A 23,368-nucleotide genomic window follows, 5' to 3' on the forward strand; every position below is an offset into this window, starting at 1 on the left:
TTTTACTTCATGACAACATCCAGGGTTCAGTGATGGTAATGCCATTGAATTTCAAGAGATTTTCTCACATTGGAGATGGTGATTGCCTGACATTTGTGTGGCATGAATATTATTTGCTTCTTTTCATGAATGTTGTCCAAGGTTTGCAGCATTTGAACATAGTAACTGAGGAATCGCAAATGGTGCTGAACATTATGCAATCATTAGCAAACATACCCTCTTCTGACCTTATGAGGGAGGGAAGATCATTGATGAAGTAGCTGAAAATGCTTGAGTCAAGGATATTACCCTAAGGAACCCCTGGGCAGATGTCTTGGAGTGGTGATGATGATCTCCAACAACCACAACCACCTCCCTTTGTGCCAGGTATGACTCCAATCAGTGGAATTTTCCACCTCATTCCCATTGACTCCAGTTTTATGAAGTTGCCTTGATGCCACATTTCATCAAAAACAGCCTTGATGTCAAAGGCAATCATTCTCACTTCGTTTCTGGAATTCAGCTCCTTTGTGCATTCTTGAACCAAGGCTGTAATGACGTCAGGAGTTGAGTGGTCCTAACAGAACCTAAACTGGGTGTCAGTGAACTGATTATTGCTGAGCAGATGCTGCTGGATACCACTGTTGATGGTATCTTACTTTACACTGATGATCGAGAGTAGACTGATGGGATTGTAATTGATCAAGTTTAATTTGTTTTGCTTTTTGTGTACAGGATGTATAAAGGCAATCTGCCACAGCTATTAGATGTCAGTGTTGTAGCTGTACTGAAATAGCTCAGCTGGGAGTGTGGTGTCTTTTGAAGCACAAGTCTGTAGTACAATTGCCAGAATGTCAGCAGTTTCTTAGTATCACATAGAGTGAGTCAAATTAACTGAACACTGGTACATACAATACAGGAAACCTCCAGGGGAGACAGAAATGAATCATCCACATGACACTTCTGGCTGCAGATAGCTGTGAATGTTTCAGCTTCAATCAAATGCACTGATGTTTTGGGCCCTTCAATCACTGAGAATGTAGATATTTATGGAGCCTCCTCCTCCAGCAAGCTGTACTGTTAATCACCATTCACAACACAATGTATCATGACTTTGATCTGATCTTTGGTTGTAAAATTGCTTAGTTTTGTCTATGCCTCGCTGCTTATATTTGGCATGCAAATAGTGTTGTGTTATAGCTTTACCAGGTTGACATCCTAATTCTAGATGTGCTGGTGCATTCCTTGGATGACAAAAATTCTCATTGAATTCTTAAATAGCCTACTCCATATCCTTAGAATGTGACCCCTAATTCTGGACTCCCTGATCATTGGGAACTCCTTCCTGCATTTACTCTATCTAGTTCCATTAGATTTTTATAGGTTTCGGAGATCCCATCTCATTCTTCAAAACTCCAGTGAATAGCCCTAAATGATCTGCTTTCTCTTCAAATGTCAGTACTGCTATCCTGGTAAATTTGTTGTCCTCCGATAGAGAAGTGATTGCTGGGCCTCTTGCTGAGATATTTGTATCATCGATAGTCACAGGTGAGGTGCCGGAAGACTGGAGGGTGGCCAACGTGGTGCCACTGTTTAAGAAGGACAGGAAAGACAAGCCAGGGAACTATAGACTGGTGAGCCTGACCTCAGTGGTGGGCAAGTTGTTGGAGGGAGTCCTAAGGGACAGGATGTACAGGTATTTGGAAAGGCAAGGACTGATTAGGGATAGTCAACATGGCTTTGTGCGTGGGAAATCATGTCTCACAAACTTGATTGAGTTTTTTGAAGAAGTAACAAAGAAGATTGATGAGGGCAGAGCAGTAGATGTGATCTATATGGACTTCAGTAAGGCGTTCGACAAAGTTCCCCATGGGAGACTGATTAGCAAGATTAGATCTCATGGAATACAGGGAGAACTAGCCATTTGGATACAGAACTGGCTCAAAGGTAGAAGACAGACGGTGATAGTGGAGGGTTGTTTTTCAGACTGGAGGTCTGTGAGCAGTGGAGTGCCAGAAGGATTGGTGCTTGGTCCTCTACTTTTTGTCATTTACATAAATGATTTGGATGCGAGCATAAGAGGTACAGTTAGTAAGTTTGCAGATGACACCAAAATATAGTGGACAGCGAAGAGGGTTACCTCGGATTACAACAGGATCTGGACCAGATGGACCAATGGGCTGAGAAATGGCAGATGGAGTTTAATTCAGATAAATGCAAGGTGCTGCATTTTGGGAAAGCAAATCTTAGCAGGACTTATACACTTAATGGTAAGGTCCTTGGGAGTGTTGTTGAATACAGAGATCTTGGAGTGCAGGTTCATAGCTCCTTGAGAGTGGAGTCACAGGTAGATAGGATAGTGAAGGCAGTGTTTGGTATGCTTTCCTTTATTGGTCAGAGTATTGAGTACAGGAGTTGGGAGGTCGTGTTGCAGCTGTACAGGACATTGGTTTAGCCACTATTGGAATATTGCGTACAATTCTGGTCTACTTCCTATCTGAAAAATGTTGTGAAACTTGAAAGGGTTCAGAAAAGATTTGCAAGGATGTTGTCAGGGTTGGAGGATTTGAGCTGTAGGGAAGAGGTTGAACAGGCTTGGGCTGCTTTCTCTGGAGCGTTGGAGGCTGAGGGGTGACCTTGTAGAGGTTTACAAAATTATCAGGAGCATGGATAGGATAAATAGACAAAGTCTTTTCCCTGGGGTCAGGGAGTCCAGAACTAGAGGGCGTAAGTTTAGGGTGAGATGGGATCCCAAGTCTAACAGTTACATCCGTTAGGACTCCATCAATTCAAAATAGAGATGCTACCAAGCCACTCCTGATGTTGGACATTGAAGTCCTTGCCCAAAGTACATTGTGCCATTCGTGTTTGTTCTGTGTGGTGTTCAACCTGGAGAAGCACTGATTCAACAGCCGGTTTTAAGGGTGGGGTGCAATAATTAGGTTTCCTTAGCTATGCTGGACTTGAAGCCACTTCATGGGGTGTGGACATCTGAGACAACTCCCTTCCAAATGTATATCACTATCACCTCTGATGGGTCTGGCCTGCTATAGGAACAGAACATACCTAGGTATGGTTACATGATTTCCTGGGATATTGTGTAAGGTATGATTCCATGGGTATGACTACTGTCAGACTGTTGCTTAGGTATTCCCAATTTTCTCCCAGCTGTTAATTAGGAGGATTTTTGCAGGGTCAAGAGGCTTTTCATTGCCATTTTTAGTGCCTGGTATTTTGACCAGTTTCATTCCTTTGAGACTTTTAGCAGTATACAACTTATACAACTAAATGGCTTGTAGGCATTTCAGAGGGCAGTTAAAAATCAACCACATTGCTGCTGACATGGATCCACGTAGTCAAGACCAGATTAGTAAAGGAAAACTGCTGCTTTTAAGGACATGAGTGAATCACAAGTTTTTATGACAATTGACAATTTTTTTAGTCACAGTTGGACTTTTAATCCAAGAAATTAAAAAAATTCAAATCCCAAAGATTCAAACCCCAAACATGATGGGCCCATATTTTACCTCCATCGATGGGAAAACATTCTAGAAAAAAGGTTTTTTAAAAAAATTATTGATTGGGATATGGGTATTGCTAGCAAGGCTGGCATCTGTTGCCCATCCCTATATACCTTTGAACTGAGTGGTTCTCTAGGCCATATCAGAGAGCAGTTAAGAGTTGACTGCATTTCTGTGGGTCTGGAATCACATGTAGGCCTGACCAGGTAAGGTTGGCAGTTCTTTCATTAATGACATTAGTGAATCAGACAGGTTTTTATGACAACTGGCAATGGTGACATTGTCACTATTAAACAACATTTAACTGCAGATTTTGCTTTATTGAATTCAAATTTTACCATCTGCCCTGGTGGGATTGGAACTCATGTGACCAGAACATTAGACTGGGGCACTCGATTACTAGTGCAGTGACATTACCACCACACCAAACACCTCTTCTTTACAGGAGACTATTCTGCTACACCAGCAAGAACTAACCCATTACTATCCTTAAAAATAAACCAAATCTAATGTGAACGTGGAATAAATCACAGAAAATGGAGTTTCCTTTTCTGGACAAAGATCTGGACGAAAAGTTTATCCAATCTTCTGTACTCCAACCAGAGTGCAAACCTATTTAGTCCAATTCCAAATAGCATTGTGCAGTAAATTTGGACCAGATTGCTGGTTCCACAAAACATACTACACAGCTGGCAGAACAAATTTCAGGCTGAAATTGTGCAATGAAAATATAGTGCAAGTCCAATTTAACACAGATCACTGATACATTCAGAGCATGGTGGTCTTATAGTACCCGACACCCTGCTCAGCCTAAAGACTCCCCACAGCCCACACCCTCTTGATTCTTTTCTTTCCTCCTGTATGGGATCATGGAAGTGCACTCTTAAATTTTTTCCATCTGAGCAAACCCATCCTAACTGACTTTCATTCTGTATAATGAGTAGCCTTCAATTGTGATCTTTGTTGGTCATGAGCTCGTGGCTTGCAAAACAAAAATTCTTGAAAGAGTTTTCAGATCAAATCATTTTACTTTCCACAAACCTTTCTCAGGAGCTTGAGAAGGAAACACAGTAGAATCTCAAAATTTTCCATATTTGAATTCATGTGTAGTCACGCTTCCATGGTCCTAAGTGGCAGCTTTCACTGCTCATCAACTACACTTTCATAGTTTCTGGTTACAAGTGGCCTCAGACAAGAAAGGTTCTGCTGTGCATAAATGACTTCCTAGACATTACAATTTCACTGGGATTTTAAAAAAATTTGAATGCTATTCTGCACAATCCAAAATTAGTTTTAATTGAGAGAGTTTGCTGCATCTGTTAAATATTAACTAAAATAATATCTGGCAATTTACTGAAACAGGTACATTGGCAACAAATTTTATTTCATTCATTTGAAATGTCAATACTGACATTTATTTTAAAAAAACAAGTTTAATATTTTGTATTACAACCACTAAGTTGATGAAAAACCTATGAAAACAGAAAAGACTTCATGCTGATATTTTTAATCAAGTACTGGTCATCAGTAAACAAAACATTTCCAGCTTTGTTAGATAAGCTGTTGATGGTTAAAATATCACATTAAAAAAAACAATTATGTCTTTGTGCTGTAATTCTAAAAACTATTGTCCTGTCACCTAGAATCATGCTTCCGGACAAAGCTACTAGTAACAGAAAACTTTTACTGTGCTAGAGGTAACGGAACCTTCTCTCACAAATAGCAATAGTTATAAACATTAACTGTAATACAAAACATTCATAAAGCATTACAGTGTGTAAATTTTGCAAGGAAGACAGAAACTCAAAATACATTTCTTGTCTCAAGACAATACTTTGGGTAAAACTGAATTGTATCTAACACTACTACATCAATCTTTGAAACAAATGTAAAAAGAATCACACTGCAGGTTTACAGCAGAATACAAGTTATAGAATTACTTGCATATTTCAAAAATTATACAGCGATGTGTTAGAATTCTAACAATTATAAATGTCAGTACAGTCTCTCAAACTGTGACTCATCACTGGAGTTCACAATACAGGCTCAGGTAGCTGCAGTATTCAGATCGATAGTCTTAACTCAACAGGGCCAGCCAGCAATTGCAGCAACCACTGACAGGAATAGCAGCACCAACAACTTCCAATGTATAGAAAAAGGTCCTAGAGATACAAATCTTCCAGACCCCAATTTTTTTTAAAAAAAATACTCCAACTCCAGTTACCTACAGCAACCACACATTATAACCTAGTCTAAAAAGACAAAAGCATATAAGCTTGTTGCATTGCTGCAAATCATTGTAAGTGTTAGAAATTACTTTGTGTTGTCAAAACACACACAGATGATCAAATACTCAGGTTGCACATTGGTTTTTCACAGTCTTCCATTCTGCTCCTTTGGTGAAAGGTCCAGAGTTACAGGCAAGCCACTATGCACCAAGTAGTAACACTTTTCTCATGATGTGTGTTATGGCACAATGGAATTTATGGATAATTTGCCTACTTTGGTTCAAATGACTGGCAATTCCTTCAATGAGAATGGATGCTTATGAAAGTGCAGGCTTTTCATGTTAGATATCGTGTAATGGCTGTCAAAGCATAAAGAAGTTCTGCCTGCATTCGAGCTTCCATAAGAAGCAAATTCACATGAATCTAGAGGAAGGAAAAACATGTTCTAAAAACAAATTCTTTCAAAAGTGACAATTGAAAGAGTTAGGGAAAAAGAACAATTTAACATTAAAATAAATCAATTCAATTCAGAATTTATTATATTGAGAACTCCGTGAAAGACATGACTCAATCTATACACTAACATAACCCAATGCCACTACCAGTCAAATTGTTACAGTGAAATTTTTTTTAAAATATAGCCACATTAGTTATATACCTTAGAGATCCCAGGGTCGTCAAAAAAAACATACAATATAAATGCAAGTTCATTTTCATATATATGAAACGGTAAAGTCTGTCAGCAGGCCACTTGTCTACAAATCCAACAAGATAGAACCCCAGTAATATCCTCACCAGTTGTTCTGATATGTACCTCAAGTAGAGGTCACTGCATAATAAAATAGGGTAAGAATTCCTGGTGAGAGATTTTCATCTAGATGTAATGAGGTCAACTGTAGCAATTCAACTTTTATTTCACAAAGTTGCCTCAACTTCACTGGAAGAATTTGGTCAGAGTTAAAGGAAAGTGCTAAGACTTTTTCAAAATTCTGGCAGCTACAGCTATTGTATGGAAATATTAAATCAATTTGAAATGAGGTATTACATACCATTTAAACTTTCTAGAAAAATGTAGTTTAAAATCTCAAAACAAAAAGGACTGCATATACCCGTGCTATGATGTCTACAGGGAACTATGTGGGAACTGAACTTGAAATGTCCCCACTACAGTCAACATTACAAAACTTGCAATGCTAAAGCTAAAGATACTTTTACATTTAGACTTTAAGAGAGGATTGTATTAGAAATGAATCAAATGACGAAGAGAAAGAAACAAAATAGCTTCTGCTAGAGATAAAGTATTGGGAAACTAAAGACTGAAATGACCTCTAGACTTGATGAGTTCCATACTAGGATTTTAAAGGAAGTAGTTACAGTGAAAACATTGGTAACAATCTTTCCAAAGGACTGGAAAACTGCCAATATAACATCTTTGTTCAAAAAAAAGGTGGGAGACAAAATAAAAACAGGTTGCCATAAAAAAATCACTGGGCAATGTTAAGAGTTTATAACAGATCGTTCTGCTATAACACATGTTTCATCAATGTGAATTCACTGTAACATGATTGACAAATTGGGGATGCTGTTTTTAAACAGCAAACCTTTAAACATGCTGGCTGTAATGCGATCACAGCACCAACATTTTAAACACTATTTCTAAAGTGAGAAGAACTGACCGTATAAACATTGTAATAGCACAGCATTTAGAAATATAGAATAGAATCAAGCAGAGTCAACATGGCTTCATGTAGGGAAATCATGCCTGATAGAATTCTTTGAGGAAGTAACAAAAGGATAGATAAAGCGAAAGCAGTGAATGCAATGTATTTGGAATTCCAAAACCCATTCAACAAAGTACTGCGCATAATGCTACTTAATAAGAGCCCATACTATTGAGGGTAGTGTATTAGCATGGATAGAGGATTAGCTAACTAAAGAAGTGTGTCAGGATAAAAGGGGCATTTTCTAGTTGGCAACTACTGGAGTGCTACAGGGATCAGTGCTGGGGCCACAATTATTTACAATATACATAAATTACTAGGATGATAGAAGAAGTTTATGTATCACAAAGTTTATGTAAGACATAAACATAATAGGAAGATAAGTAGTGAGGATGACAAGTTTACGGAGGGATAAACTGACAGTTTATATGACCAGGTGAAAATCTGGCAGATGGAAAATAATATGGGAAAACATGAAGTTATGCACTTGCCAGGAAGAGTAGTGAAGCTGCATATTATTTAATGGAGAACATCTACAGAAAGCTAACTCACAGAAGGATATGGGGGCCCTAGTGCATGAATCACAAAAAGCTAGCATCCAAGTTCAGTGGGTAATAGGGAAGACAAGTGGAATGTTTTTTTTCAAAGGGAATGGAAAATAAAATTAGAGAAGGCTTTCAAAACTATACAAGGCATAAGTCAGATCACAATTAAAATACGGTGAACAGTTTTGGTCCCCTTACCCAAGGAAATATACTGAAATTGGAGGTGGTCCAGAAAGGTCTCAGGTGATTCCAGATATGAAGGGATCTTCCTCCGAGGAGATATTGTGTAAATTGGGCTTGCAGTTTAAAAGAAATGGAATTTAAAGAATGAACGGCGACTTTGTTGAAACATACAAGATTTTTGGGGGACTTGACAGGCTAGATGCTGAGAATTCGTCTCCCCTTGTGATACAGTCTAGGATCAGAGGGCATAATCTCAGAGCAAGAGGTAACCTATTTAATGGAGAGATGAGGAGGAATTTCTTCTGTCATAGGATAGGGAAACTGGAATTTATTTTTTAAAACACAGTCATCTGTCAAGGCAGAGACATTAAGAACACTTGAGGCCAAAACTGACAGGCCAATAAGGGGATTAAAGAGGAGGGAAAAGACAGGAGAGTGGAGTTGAGGATTATTGGATCAGTCATGATCTCACTGAATGGCAGAGCAGACATAACGTGTCGAACTGCCCACTTCACTGCTACGTCTATGGTCTAGTATTCATTTTCTAAGACTGAAGCAACATATTGGAAAAATGTATAGCACTGAAGGAATCAGACATCTTAAAACAAAAATTTACTATATTTTACAAGAAATACTCAATTTCCATCTTAAGCCTTCATACCTTCTCAGAGTGTTTGAATTGCCTCCAGAAGCTGTCATACATTCTTTTTGTAGTCTTTGCGGGACAGCAGACTACGGTTTTTATATAAACTTTAAAGTTTCGATCCAATAGCTGATTAATTTCACCATAATCATAATCATCATATCTGTCACAAAAAATTGATAACATTAGTTATATGGAGCAGTTCTCTAAATTTTGGGATCATACAGAAATGTCTGTAAACTGACCTTATTCCGAACATGCAATGGATATAGTTCCAGATGGCTCGCCTGAGCATTGAGGTATCAACATCTTTATGCATTGCCATAGTGTTATAAGTCAGGTTGTAAACGATCTGAAACTTTTCATCCAACAGCTGACCAACATCTGGATAAAGACGATTAACAAGGGAGTACCCGTGATCTTCCCAAGTATAATCCTGCGAAAAGATTACAATGTTAAAAATCTAGTATTAGCATTTTAGCAATTCATGAATGAGTACCATTAGCAAGAAATTTATGAAAGAACAAATATCCATCCAAAGTCCAAGACTATTGGTTTAACCAATAACAACAATGCCCTATTGACTACTCTGGATTGGTGAATAATGTTGACAATAAAATAAAAAGCGATCTATCCCAAATTTTGTACTGGAATAAGATTTCATCATATCCTTTTGCTAAATCAGTTGGAGATCTTCCTAAAATATTTTGACGTTGGACTCACTGAAAGCAAGAAGGCCAGCTCACCTCATTGCATTAGAAATCTTATATGTCACTCACTCCAAGTCCTCTGCAGTAGCATCATTCCTCTGTGCAACGGCAACACTCACTAACAACCACAAGCACACAGCATTATGAAAACATTCGTAATTTGATCATCTTACAGAAGGGATGACCTTACTGAAACAGAAGACCTTGAGACTTGAGAGGCCGAAGATGAAAGGATGTTTCCCTTCTGGAGGGACTAGAACTAGGGGATATTGCTGAAAACAAGAAGTTACTCTTTTTTTTCTCTCAGAGGACTGAGTACCTTTGGAAGTCTCTACCTCAAACCATTGAAGGTAGGGTGATTGGCTCTTTTAAAACAGAAATAGACAAGATTCTTGACTAACAATGGAGTCAAGGCGTATCAAGGATATGTGGGAAAGTGAAGTTGAGGCTACAATAAGGTAATCCACAACCTTATTAAATGGCAGAGCAGGCTCAAGTGAGATGAATGGCCTACTCCTAATCCTTATGCTTATATGATTCAATAACTGTTCATCATTCATGCTCTAAACAGTCCCTCACAACTATGAACAAGAAACGCATCACTAGGTAGGTTTAAAATTGTTAGTGCAGTTTGATTCCTGTCCTATCCTTTTTAATAGGGAAATGCTCCATGAGGGAGAAAACAAACTAGTCTTTGTTCATCATCTCACCCAACTTGTATGAATAGATTGACAAATTATGAACAGAGGCTCATGTGCTAAAACTGTGTGGCACAACAAACTGGTATATTTTAGATCAACTGGAGAGAAAAAAAAAATTGTAGAATTGCACCTGAGCTCGAAATGTGGGCACATTTTGCTCGCCCTGTCTGGGAAATTCTTTGTAACCGTAGGTTGGGTCTTCAAAACGGCGAGAAACATCCCTTGTATCCACTGCTTCTTCACCTTCTTGGGTAGGAATGAAAACAGAGACTGATGTTGTCATTCACTTACTACAGAATCTACTACTTCAATTAATACCATGGACTTTCACTATCTTAGCTTTTAAATCACAAATATTAAAGCTTTATTCTATTAATAAATACACAGGAATTTTTACAGGTGATGTTAAAAGTTTAAAATGAAATAACAGAATAATTTGCATAGATCACAACCAGTATATTCTAACAAAGATATTAAGGATTATGGGGAAAATGAAGGTAAGTGGAGTTAAGGATTATCAGACCAGCCATGATCTCACTGAATGGGTGGAGCAGACTCGATGAAGCGAATGGCCTACTTCTGTTCCTATGTCTTACAATCTCATAAGAACAAATGTCTCCAAATCTCCAGATTTGAAGAGAAAGGAAATTTAGAAAATATACTTATTTTACAGGCAAAACCTTGGTTCTATAAAGACATACCTTATTTTACTCCAAATATTTATAACCAGTGTATACGAAAACTATCAAACTAACATTTTCTATTTTATTTTTGATGATTTATTCTTTCATGAGATTACATTGCTAAGAATCTGAAGTTACATGCAGGCATGGCAGCTGATGATAGTGCCTGGTCACCATTATGGAGACCAGCTTTCAATACCAGATTTATTAATTGAATTTAAAATCCAGCAGCTGCTGTGGTGAAATATGAAGCCAGATTCCCAGAACATTATTCTTAATGTGTGGATTATTAGTTCAGTAACATTACCACATTATGTATCTATATTGAGTAAACATCTTCAGTGCCATTTTTAGCTGTACCACAGAATTAATTGCAAACACAATCTTTACATAAGGTGATGATAAATTAACATTTATATTACTTCTACACAACTATCTTATTCTCACCTGCTTGTGCTACATAGAGACTTTCTGTTTTTTCCCTCTCAAATCGTGTGGCCATTTCCTCCTGACTTGCTTCCTCTTCATCTCTACATTCTTGCAGCTGTTTCATTTTCTTCATCAGAGTTTCTACCTCACAAACGGTCTCTGTTCCCTGTTAAAGACAAATATTTCTAAAATGATCATATGAATGATTCAAATAAGTGGTGATACTATGCAACAGCACTTAATTTTGTCGTTGAGATCACTAGTTCGGTCTTGATAATTATGATTTTTTAAAAAACTTTCATTGCAATTTTACATAAAGGCAGTCGTATTAAGGGAAGAGAAAACTAATGTTCCCAAAATTTACATGAATAGGCACTTTGTTTTAATTTAGGTTTTTATTGTATAAGTCCATCATATAAATGAATTTTTAATGTAATTTGCGTGCAATAAGAAATGGATTTACCATTTTTGAGCTTACTTTGGTTCCTTCTTGGCCATTCAGTAGGTCTTCCACAACATCATTGCCATTTGTAAAGTCACATACACAGCAACTACCAACAGAAGGGAGTCGGAATGTATGGCCTCCATCACAATGTATCTCAGGGTTGATACCACAGCCATATGTGAAAGATGCAAGAGAATGATAGTGTGTGAGTAGTACGACCACATGTACCAACTCAGCCAATGACCAGCCATGCTCCTCAGCTTTTAGGAGTTTCTGAAATAAAGACGAGAAATTCACCTAATTATGCTAATAATAGCTTCATATCATTCTCTCATGCTCTTCAAACTTTATCAAATTTTCTCAATTCCTCTAAATTGAGGGTATGGCTCCAGTCACTTCTTCACTAGTAAGTTAAAGTTATGATATATTGGTTTTATTGCCCAGAAAATACATTTAATTTTCTCAGAGCCAAAAGAGAGGGATTGAGAGAGAGAAAGAAAGAGAGAAAGAAAGAGAGAAAGAAAGAAAGAAAGAGAAAAAGAAAGAAAGAATGAATGAGATAGATGATTCTGAAACCCTCGTTATGCTTTTGATACCTCCAGACTCTCAAAGATGATCATTTCATACTCTCCATAAATTTAAGTTTTTCCATGACTCTGTTGTCTATATTCCAACTTAAACTAAGTCTTGTTCACTATGCTGCTATACCACTGCATTGGGCCATGATTTAATAAATCGTCAAAATACTTGTCCTCACGTTCAAATCTCTCCATAGTCTCACCTCTCCCAGTGTCTGCGCACTCCCCCCAGTACTGAAACCTTCTAAGAACTCTTTCTTCCTCTAACTGGATTCATGCTTTGGTCATTTGTTTTAATACAAAATTGTCAATATGCTTTCAACCATAAGAGGCTCAAATTTGAGCTGCCAATCTCTTTATCTCTTTCCCTTTAATCCCATTCTGAAACCAAGCTCTGCCTTCAACACTGAGGCTTTTAAATGAATGGCATTCCTATACCTGCTTTTCTGTTGCATTATTAATGCAAATTCTTAGTTATTTTTGATTTTGTAATTTCAAAGATCTTGTAAGATTTTTGACCACATTTTGTGGAAAGTCCTACACCATGCACACTTCAAACCTAGTGTTCAAATTTGGGTGCTGCACAAGGAAATTGAGGGGTTAGAAGACATAAGAGATCTAATGGAAATTAATCTGTCAGGGAAAAAAAATTACAGATGAGAAAGGCACCTCAAACAAGAGTGGGTAGAGGACCAAGAGGTTGGAGAAAGTAAACAGAGGGAGGGAGGCAGAGGCAGTTTTGTTTTATCCAATGGATATGGTGGATATGCAATGCAAGGAGATGTGACATCAAGATAGATAAAGAAATTATCAGTATAATAGATGCTATCCTTTGCAAAGGGTATGGCTCTGACTGTAAACAGTAATATTTATGATACAGTTGAGGGCAAAAAGCTACAAATGTGTCTTTGGTTGGGGGTGTGGGTGCAAGATAGATTCAAGCACAAGTTGAAATCAGACTGTTACTCAATATTAACTCACTCACCTCAATATGATCTTTGGTAATAAGCCATGGTCTATGAGCAAGAATTTTATTTACTTCACTTAAAACTTGAAGCTTCAGAGGAGCAGAATCTAATCCTGCTAGCCATTTAGGATCCCCACCAACTTGCAGAAAGTCATTAACGTGGATATTTACAAGATAGGAACACTGGTGTCGAGCCGCAGCCTGTTAATAAAGCCAAAGGTCCAACATTTAAGATATTTGAAATTTTATCATAAATCAGAATTTATCCTCTAAATAACACTAACTGGCTGTAATACACTTGCTATTGCCTTTCATTACAATGTTTCTACTACAGCTTCCCTTCTCATTTTAAAGTAACAAAATCAGTTTTGGCAAAATTGAAAAGGCTGAAAATAGACATGAGCTTTGTTTTCCTATAAGAACCTAAGAAAAATATTGTGCTCTGTTGTGAAATTCCTGCACCAAAATCCAAAGTAAACTACATTTTGCTTTCAAATATTAGGAAATAACATTTGAGTTAGCATTAATTATGCGCAGGGAAGATGGCACAATACAGATTAAAAGAACTCTTAAAAACTCTACTTATGTACCAATAGCCCTTTGCCCTTTTTTGTGTTTTCATAAATGCAGAATCAAACATGCAAAAGAAAAGTAACAATACATGTATTGCGAATACTGAAACATATATTGCTTAAACATTTACAAACAAACAATCTTATCTTACTTTTTAGTTGCTGAACTTGAGTTTGTCAGATACAAGTTTAAAAGTGAACATTTTAAAGTGGTAGAAATTGCAATACTAAAACCATTTTTTCATGCTGAGGAGTCTGATCTATATTTACAAAAAACAAAATGCACTTAAGTAGATTACTAGATTTTAGCAAGGAAAATGTTCATGTGGGAAGAACGCTAGGAAGTGAATTTTTGTCAGGATCTTCACAGCTGGAACTGGAAATTCCAACGTCCCACTTCCCATCCAAAGAAATAAGAAAAAGGTGAGAATGACTTTTTGAAGAGCTCTCACATCACTTAAGTTGCAGCCTTGCAAACAGAAATCACCTAGGTATTGACAGCCATGGTGTTCATGTGGCACCCGCTAAAGCTGAATCAAATACCAAGTGCATCTAAATCTTTAAATGCATCCTACAAGCAAAGAAAATAGGTGGGCCCAGGACAAAGACTCCACAAGGGCTTTGACAGCAATAAACCTGTGCTTCTGTGTATGAATCCAATGTCTGTATTGGTAAGGAAGTAAGAATTATTTAGATCTTTGATACGGCAGGGGAAAATGTCATCAATCTCATGATTAGAAACAAGCAATGGATCCAAAAAGTAGAGACAAACAAACCAGCTTTCATCACAATAAGTCCTAAAAGCAGTAAGATTATTGAAAAAGGAGCAAAACATTAAGTCACCTAGCCTAATGTGTCATTTTACTAAGCTATAAACATTGTCAACAGGAAGCAAACCACAATCATAGTATTTGGTAACTAGCTAAACCATGCATACAAAGACATATTTATACTGCACCTTTAACATAGAAAGCACCCTGAAGCAATTCACAGGAGCATTATAAAGTAAAGTACGACACATAGGGAAATATTAGGTCAGATGACAAAAAGTGTGATTAAAGCAATGGTACAAGAGACCACGCTATGGACCGAAAATGAAAAAGAAAGGCCACTACTTACAAACAAAGCAAAGAAAAAATTCAGCTTGCAAAGCAAGTGAAGCTAACCAACCCATATGCAACAATGTTAATTTGGGGACATTGCACCCAGAAAAAGTAGTCCCATATGTGTTCAGGGCAACTCTGTTCGGAGACAGTCTTTTGATTGTTTTTTTTCGATTGGCACTCAATGCTGTGGGCTCAGGAAAGCACAGCATAGTAAAAAAAAAAAGCCTGCAATTGGTCATGTTACAGTTTGACACAGATTTGATGATGGGAATAAAACTTGACAAAGTGAGGCTGCTTCAATCTCTCTGTTTCTTTGTTTTGAAATCTTGACTTCCAACTCTGCCATAAAAACAGGGAAAAGCTGCTGAGAGGAAGAATACTAAAGCACACCGGGAAAAGGTCCAGCCAAATAACCAGTGAAATAAAGACTGATCACCACACGTAAACAATGACAAGGGATTAGCAAAGAAAGAAAAGGAATGTAAAGCCAACCCAGCCAGTTGAAATTTATATGCTTTTTTAAAAAAAACTGGTGATCCAGAACTGTGTTCCTCTATTTTTCCCCACCACTTACTATTGGTGTGTTATGTCGGCTTGTGTCTGTATGCATTGTGTTCGCGCAATGAATTTTAAAATGGGTACATAGTTTAAGAACAGAAATTTGAAATCCTGTTCTACTACTGCTCTGGTTAAGGATAAGATTGTTACAACAAATAGTTTTCTTTATTACACTGAAGAAACCTCACAAGGTTTGCTTTTATCCTGAGTAGCAATGAGTCAGAGGCAAACTGGGATACATAGCAGTTTCATTAAATCTTAACATTTCCTACTCCAGGAATACTGGGTCTTTATTTTCAGCTATAGTCCAGTGGATCATGACAATAGGTTTTATAAAAGTGCTTTAAAGGAGTGAAAAAGAAATGAGGTGGCAAGGCAGAGAAGGTATAAGAGGGCTTAGGTAATATTAGGTAAAATCAGCAAAAATGGACGGACTACAATTAAGGATGCATAAAAGCTCAAATCACAGGAGTACAGATTTATCAGAGCTGTGGAGGCACAGAGATTACAAAGACAGGAGGAGTAAGGCCATGGAACAACATAAAAACAAAATGAGAATTTAAGAATCAACACAGTTATGCAAGTTTTGATCATGTGCATGTCAACATTTGCTTTCATACCTAATGGATAAAGTATTTCTACACCTGATCTTCTGTTGAATTCATTACTTTAAGGACTGGACTAATTACGCTCTTTTCTTTTCACATAATGATGAATTAACAAGAAATTGTACACTTCATCCATGACCTGAACAATGCTACTGAAAGAACTCACCATTATTGCAATGTAGTGTCGATAATGATATGGCAATGGACCATCCACTTGCATCAAGTAGTGTTGGGTTTTGAGAAAACTGTCAAGGTACCGTGGATGGAATCCCATCAACAAGGTGATGTTGTCCAGGTGACCCAAAGTAGCAAATGCTTCAATGAACAGTAGGCGTGTCTCTGCATCTTCTCTTCCTAATTGGATGATCTGTTTAAAAATAATAATTTTCACTTGTATTCACACTGACCACTGTATTCACATCAACACACAGTAGAAATAAAGCTTTTCTGTTGTCTCTCATAGATTGCAGAGAAAAATAAGTGGATGCAGATTTAAATAGTTATGATATTCAGGTAATTGGCTATAGGGATTTTACAGTTTATTCTGACAAGCATTACTCCAGTGTATACTTGCATATAGCCCATGATGCATTTACCTTCATTGCTGCACATTCCAAGTTAGAGTCAGAGTCATACAGCATATACATTAGAGTTTAAAAGGTGAAGACTCAACTGCTGGAGAAACATACTTACTTCTTTCTCAGGGATAAATTCACTTGGTCCTTGACCCAAAGGCCTGGGGATTCTCACTCCCATTTCCTGGAAAGAGAGATAACAGTACATAGATTTATTGAGTTAATAAGAAACACAGCTTACTATGTCTAATTTAGTTGTAAGGAGGAACAAAGCATCAATAATTTGTCCTACATTTATCCACTTAAGTGAGTAACAGAAAACAACTTAGTTCAAAACTGTATCAACAACACAGATTAGTGATATCAGTTTATTTTTGATAATACCACAATCTCACTGAAATGAAGATTGGATCAGCTGTGAGCTGAATGTTCTAAAGCAACTTGGCTCACTGCCTAGAACACATTGTTCAAGTAGCTTCCTAGCGCAAGATTAAAACCCACTGAAGCAACGTAATTTCACAGTAGTTTTTCTACAATTCACCACAATAAAGGACAGAGACGAATCTATACACAATACAAAGCTATACTGAAGTTTATATAAATGAGATTGCATGATTTCAAAAACATTTGCAATTCTTGGCTGTGGCATTGCTCCAATATATTTACTGGCCTGGTGCCGAGAACATGCAGTTCTACAACCACTGCGTCAACAACTGAACTGCTTTGAGACGGCCTTGTTTTGTTCCTCCTGCTCCTTGTTTAATGATCAGTTGAGATACCTGGCATCCGTTAAATTATAACTACTTAGAAATAAGGCAAGTGGTTCAACATCTGTCAACTGTAGCAAGTTATTTCAGCGCAAAATATCAGTAAAATCTTAACGCACCTGTAACCAATACACCATAGCATAATGCTCAGAAAAATGGAGGCTAATAACTCAACAACAATAATTAAAACTTTATTCCAGAGTAACAATTTTCAATATTTACATGGTAAAAGCTTGTCAAACCACTCCCTTTCACCACTGCAGCAACACAAAGGTTTGCATAAATATAGAAATAGAATAATTTGCAGCACAAGAGCCACCATTTGGCCCATCATGCCAATTCTCTGTAAGAGCAATTCAGCCAGTCTGACAACCATGTTCTTTTTCCAGACTTAGAAATTCCTCTCTATAGTACATGTCCAATTTCCTGTTGAAAGCCAGGATTGAAACTACCTCCACTTTACAGTCAGACAGTTGCATATCCTAACCACTAGCTGAATAAAAACAAGTCAAAAAAAGTGTGGCGCTGGAAAACCACAGCAGGTCAGGCAGCATCAGAGAAGCAGCAGAGTTGCTCAAAACAAAACCTAACATGTCATCTTTGGTTCTTTGGCCAATGACCTTAAATCTGTGTATGTAGGTTCTCAACCCCTAAACCAGTTTCTTCCAGTTTCTCCCAGTTCCTTCCTATCTACTCTGTCTAGATCCGTCATGTTTTTGAGCAGCTCTATCAAATCTCCTTCTTACCCAAGGAGAATGACACAGATTCTTCAATCAACCCACATAAATGAAGTCCCTCAATTTTAAGCCTAACAACTTAAAATTTAGTAAGAAACAAACATCACATCAATTCATGGGTTAAATTCATCTACATTAAATAACATGAAACAATTTAGTTGGGACCTGTCATAGAGAGAAAAAAAGAAAAGATTTGGCTTAAAAAAATAAGAGCTGCCATGACCAGCAAATGACAGTGTGCTAGACTGGCTGAGCAATCTACTTGTATTTAGGAATGCAAGAAACACCAAATAATCTATGGTTTATCCCATCTTCCAAAAACAAGTGGTCAGTTAGGCTAGCAGATTCAATAGTAACTGTCAAAAAGGAACTGTTTGAAAAGGATAGGTTTGCAAGGCTGGGGAAGCATCATCATTCTTTGAAATACTTTGAAAGAGCTGATGCAGACACAATGGACTTCATTCCACAGAATCTCAGATTTGTTACGGCACAGGAAAAGGCCATTTGGCCCATCATGTCTGCACTGTTTTCTATTACCTAATAGCAATCTCCTGCTTTTTCCCCCATATCCCTGCCATTTCTAACTAAATCATCCAAATCCCATGCAAATGCCTCAATTGTTATATCATTCTATGATAACATAATTTATCTTATCATCTATTTCTGACTGTAAATAGTCTTGGCATATTTTAAATTAATATAACATGGAACTTGAATCATAGAATCCCTACAGTATAGAAACAGGCCATCTGGCCCAACAAGATCACAGGACCCTCTGAAGAGTAACCCACCCAGACCCATTACCCTCTGTTATTACTCTACATGTCTCCATGACTAATGCCTACACATCCCTGAAAACTATGGGCAATTGAGTATAGCCAATTCACCTAACCTTTGGATCTTTGGATTGTGGGAGGAAATCCACACAGACACAAAAAGAATATGCAAACTCCACAAAGACAGTTGCCCAAGGCTGGAATTGAACCCGGATCCCGAGCCACCCTGAACTTAGAACAGAGTAAGCCACTCAGTAAGTCTGTTCCACCATTTGAAAAATGTATGGCTGATCATGTTGTGGCCTCAAATTTACTTTCTTGTCTAACCCTCACCCCTCTGACTTTTGGAAATCAAGTTTTAAATCTCTCTGGGGAAGAGAACACCAAGAATAACAACCCTCAGGGGAACAAAAAAAAACTCTTACCTCCATCCCTTATTATTAAACTTTGCCCACTAGTTCTAGTCTCTCCCACAAGGGGAAACATCCTCCCTGTCAAGGTCCTTCAAAATATATATTTCAAAGATTAGATTTCATTCATCTAAATTCCAACAGTTATAGGTCCATCCTGTCCCAGGAAAATAGCCCAGCCTATTTAGTCTCTGTTCAACCCCAGTTACGTCCTTGTAAATCCTTTTTGAAATATTTCAAGTTTAACAGCATCTTTCCTATCGTAGGGAATTGAATGTATTATTCCAAAAGTGATTTAACCAATATCCTGTACGGCTGCAACATTACATCTCAACTCTTATACTCAATGCACTGTCCAATAAAGGCAAGCATACCAAATGCATTCTTCACTACCGTGTCTTCTTGTGACTTCTCTTTTAAGGATGTAAGAACATCTACCCCAAAGTCTCTTTGTTCAGCAACTCTCCCCAAAATACAACCATTAAGTGCCTAAGGCCTACCCTGATTTGCCTTACCAAAATGTAACACCTCAAATTTATCCAAATTAAACTGCCACTCCTCAGCCCGTTTTTAAAAAAAAAGTGTTCATTTGTGACACGTAGGCATCGCTGGCTGGCCAGCATTTATTGCCCATCCCTAGATGCCCTTGAGAAAGTGGTTGTGAGCTGCCTTCTTGAACTGCTGCATTCCATCTACTATGGGCTGACCCATAATGTCATAAGGGAGGGAATTCCAGGGTTTTGACCCAGCAACAGCGAAGGAACAGCAATATATTTCCAAGTCAGAATGGTGAGTGGCTTGGAGGGGAACCTGAAGTTGGTGTTGTTCCCATATATCTACTGCCTGAGGATCTTTGGTGAATTTTTGCAGTGTATTTTGTATATAGTATACTGTGCTGCTGAGCGTCGGTGGAGGAGAGAGGAGATACTTCCGGATGTAGTGCTAATCAAGCGGGCTGCTGTGGATTGGATGGTGTTAAGCTTGCTGAGTGTTGGTGAGGCTGCACTCGCCCAGTCAAGTGAGGAGTATTCCATCACACTGCTGACTTGTGCCTTGTAGATGGGCTTTGAGGAGTGAGAAGGTGAGTTAATCGCCTCAGTATTCCTAGCTTCTGACCTGTTCTTGTAGCTGCTTGCGCTATAATAGGATTAAAATCCTATTGTACTCTGAGCTAATCCTCTTCACTGTCCACTATACTTCCAATTTTGGTGTCATCTGCAAACGTACTAACCATTCCTTCTATATTACCACCTAAATCATTTATATGGATGACAAAAATGCAGGGGACCCAGCACCGAACCTTCCAGCACACTGCTGGTCACAGTCCAAAAAACAACCCTCCACATCCACCCTCTGTCACCTACCTTCAAGCCAATTTTGTATCCAAATGGCTAGCTCTCCCTGGATTCCATATGATCTAGCCTTGCTAACCAGTCTACCATGCGGAACCTTGCTGACCGCCTTGTTGAAGTCGGTATAAAAAACTTCCATTGAGCTACCTTCATCAATTTGAGAAAGTGGTAAAAGGTACCGCACAAAACAAGAGCTGGACCACCACCATTGTCTCCTTGCATGACTGCTTGCATTTTCTGGATACCCTTTGTGAAACAGTTACATTTAAATAATTTCCTTCATCTCTCCTCTGGGCTTTAATTTGATCTCCTTAGGAAAGGAATTTGTGATAATATTGATCCATGTACTTATTGTGTAAGGGTATGTTATTTAGGAGAAAGGTGGAATAACTGGACGGTGATAAAGTAATATATCCATTTAACTCAAGTCTACCAAGTTTTTAAATTCTGATTGGAAATAGTCAAGACAAAACTTCTTTTTAAATTTGGCAAGTGCACAAAGGAATCACAGGTCAGTAAGTGGAACTAAGATATGTATCAGTCCAAACAGGGCTGAATGGGCTATATTTCCATGTGCTGTAAGGTCACATTCTCGAACTAACTTCAAAATGGCCTTTGTTTGTATTACAGCTGCCATGGTTCAGGCATTTATTACTTTCAGAACTGAATTAAGAAACTTAATTTCTTTTTTCAGATACAAAAGTGTAATTGCATATCAGAACTTCCCAATAGCTTTCTTCATTATCTAAAGGCTTTGTTTTACTGTTACAGCAATGTCAGTATGCCAATAAACTATTCCATGAAACGATCATTGATTTTTCCTCAAAAGGCAATTAGATTAGATTAGATTCCCTACAGTATGGGAACAGGCCCTTCGGCCCAACAAGTCCACACCGACCCTCCTAAGAGTAACCCATCTAGACCCATCCCTCTACCCTGTATTTAGCCCTGACTAATGCGCCTAACACTGGGCATTTAGCATGGCCAATTCATCTAACCTGCTCATCTTTAGACTGTGGGAGGAAACCAGAATACCCGGAGGAAACCCATGCAGATACAAGGAGAATGTGCAAACTCCACACAGACAGTCGCCCGAGGCTGAAATTGAACCCAGGTCCCTGGTGCTGTGAGGCAGCAGTGCTAACCACTGAGCCGCCCCAATTAAAGATTGGGTAACAAATCAGCCATATCCCACAATCAAAGAGAAGTCATTTTGGTATATTAAGACATTTTAAATTATAATAATTTTCACAAATGCACTGAATATTTAACAGAGGAGAGAGCAAGTGGAAAGAGGATTAAAAATTCAGTGTACATGTTTGAACCACACAGCCTATTCCTAATTTTTTGACAATGCATTAGTCAAATTCACTCAGCTGCTTGGGGTTTGCTGAAGTGATGTTTAAGCAGGTAGCAAGGACTCTGGTGGTGGTGGTGTGATAGCATCCCTATCTCTAATCCAAGAGTCCTGATTCAAGTCTCACCTCCTCCAGAGGTGTGCAATAACATCTCTGAACAGGTGGACTAGAAAATATTATAAGTAGCAGGGAGAAAACTGCATAAGTTTTAGCAAAATTTTGTCAGGTGTGTAGAACTAATCATTAGTTCAATTTTAACTTTAGGATAGCCTCGAAAACCTTGTAACAATAAAACTATTTAGATATGTGTAATTAAATGTTAAGCAGTCTACAAAGTCTGATACTTAATTATAAATGTATTTATTTCTTATTTGAAACAGGAGACTGGCCTCAGTGTAATAAAGGAAAACTTTTAGATGAAGCAATGTAGAGGGAAGCTTCCTTATAGAAGTTAATTATTGTACCTGAAAAACACGATTAATTTTCTTAATGCAATTATGAAGCATATTTTATGAAATATGTAGATAAACTCATGTATCCTCAGTCTTTCTTTGGAAAAAAAAACAAGAGCATGATAGATGTAATAAAACTATTGGAGACCTTGTAGCTACCCAAATGCTATGGATACTAAAGCAGGTCAGAAATTGGATATTCTACAACATATGTCTCTCTTTCAGTTCCCCAAACTCTCTTCATCCCTTCCAAGGCACATATCACACGTGTTTTCTAGAACGCTCCCAACTGCCTGAATGGAGAAGTAACAAAGAGGATTGATGAAGGCAGAGTGGTGGATATAATTTATATGGTCTTCAGTATGGCGTCCAACAAGGTTCCCCATGGCAGACTGGTTAGCAAGGTTAGATCTCATGGAATACAGGGAGAACTCGCCATTTGGATACAGAATTGGATCGATGATAGAAGACAGAGGGTGGTGGAGGAGGGTTGATTTTCAGACTGGAGGCCTGTGACCAGTGGAGTGCCACAAGATCGGCGCTGGGTCCACTATATTTCTTCACTTATAAAAATGATTTGGATGTGAGCATAAGAGGTATAGTTAGTAAGTTTACAGATGACACCAAAATTGGAGGTGTAGTGGACAGTGAAGAAGCTTACCTCAGATTACAATGGGATCTTGATCAGATGGACCAATGGATTGTGGAGTGGCAGATGGAGTTTAATTTAGATAAACGCGAGGTGCTGCATTTTGGGAAAGCAA

General features: G+C 38.0%; 1 protein-coding gene across 1 annotated transcript in view; it reads right to left on the minus strand.

The window, feature by feature from the left end:
• Nucleotides 1-4,865: 4,865 nt before the first annotated feature.
• The window catches only part of sesn1 (sestrin 1), a 126,011-nt gene continuing 107,508 nt past the window's right edge, over nucleotides 4,866-23,368 (minus strand). The window contains 9 exon segments of the mRNA XM_043687097.2: nucleotides 4,866-6,151; nucleotides 8,839-8,983; nucleotides 9,066-9,256; nucleotides 10,362-10,477; nucleotides 11,362-11,509; nucleotides 11,807-12,061; nucleotides 13,352-13,534; nucleotides 16,344-16,544; nucleotides 16,871-16,936. Of these exon segments, the coding sequence (XP_043543032.2) occupies nucleotides 6,065-6,151; nucleotides 8,839-8,983; nucleotides 9,066-9,256; nucleotides 10,362-10,477; nucleotides 11,362-11,509; nucleotides 11,807-12,061; nucleotides 13,352-13,534; nucleotides 16,344-16,544; nucleotides 16,871-16,936 (1,392 nt within the window). The 3' untranslated portion in view covers nucleotides 4,866-6,064.

Source organism: Chiloscyllium plagiosum, unplaced genomic scaffold (assembly GCF_037043375.1).
Source record: "Chiloscyllium plagiosum isolate Xiang-an unplaced genomic scaffold, Cpla_swu_hap1 HiC_scaffold_3, whole genome shotgun sequence".
Classification (NCBI taxonomy): domain Eukaryota; kingdom Metazoa; phylum Chordata; class Chondrichthyes; order Orectolobiformes; family Hemiscylliidae; genus Chiloscyllium; species Chiloscyllium plagiosum.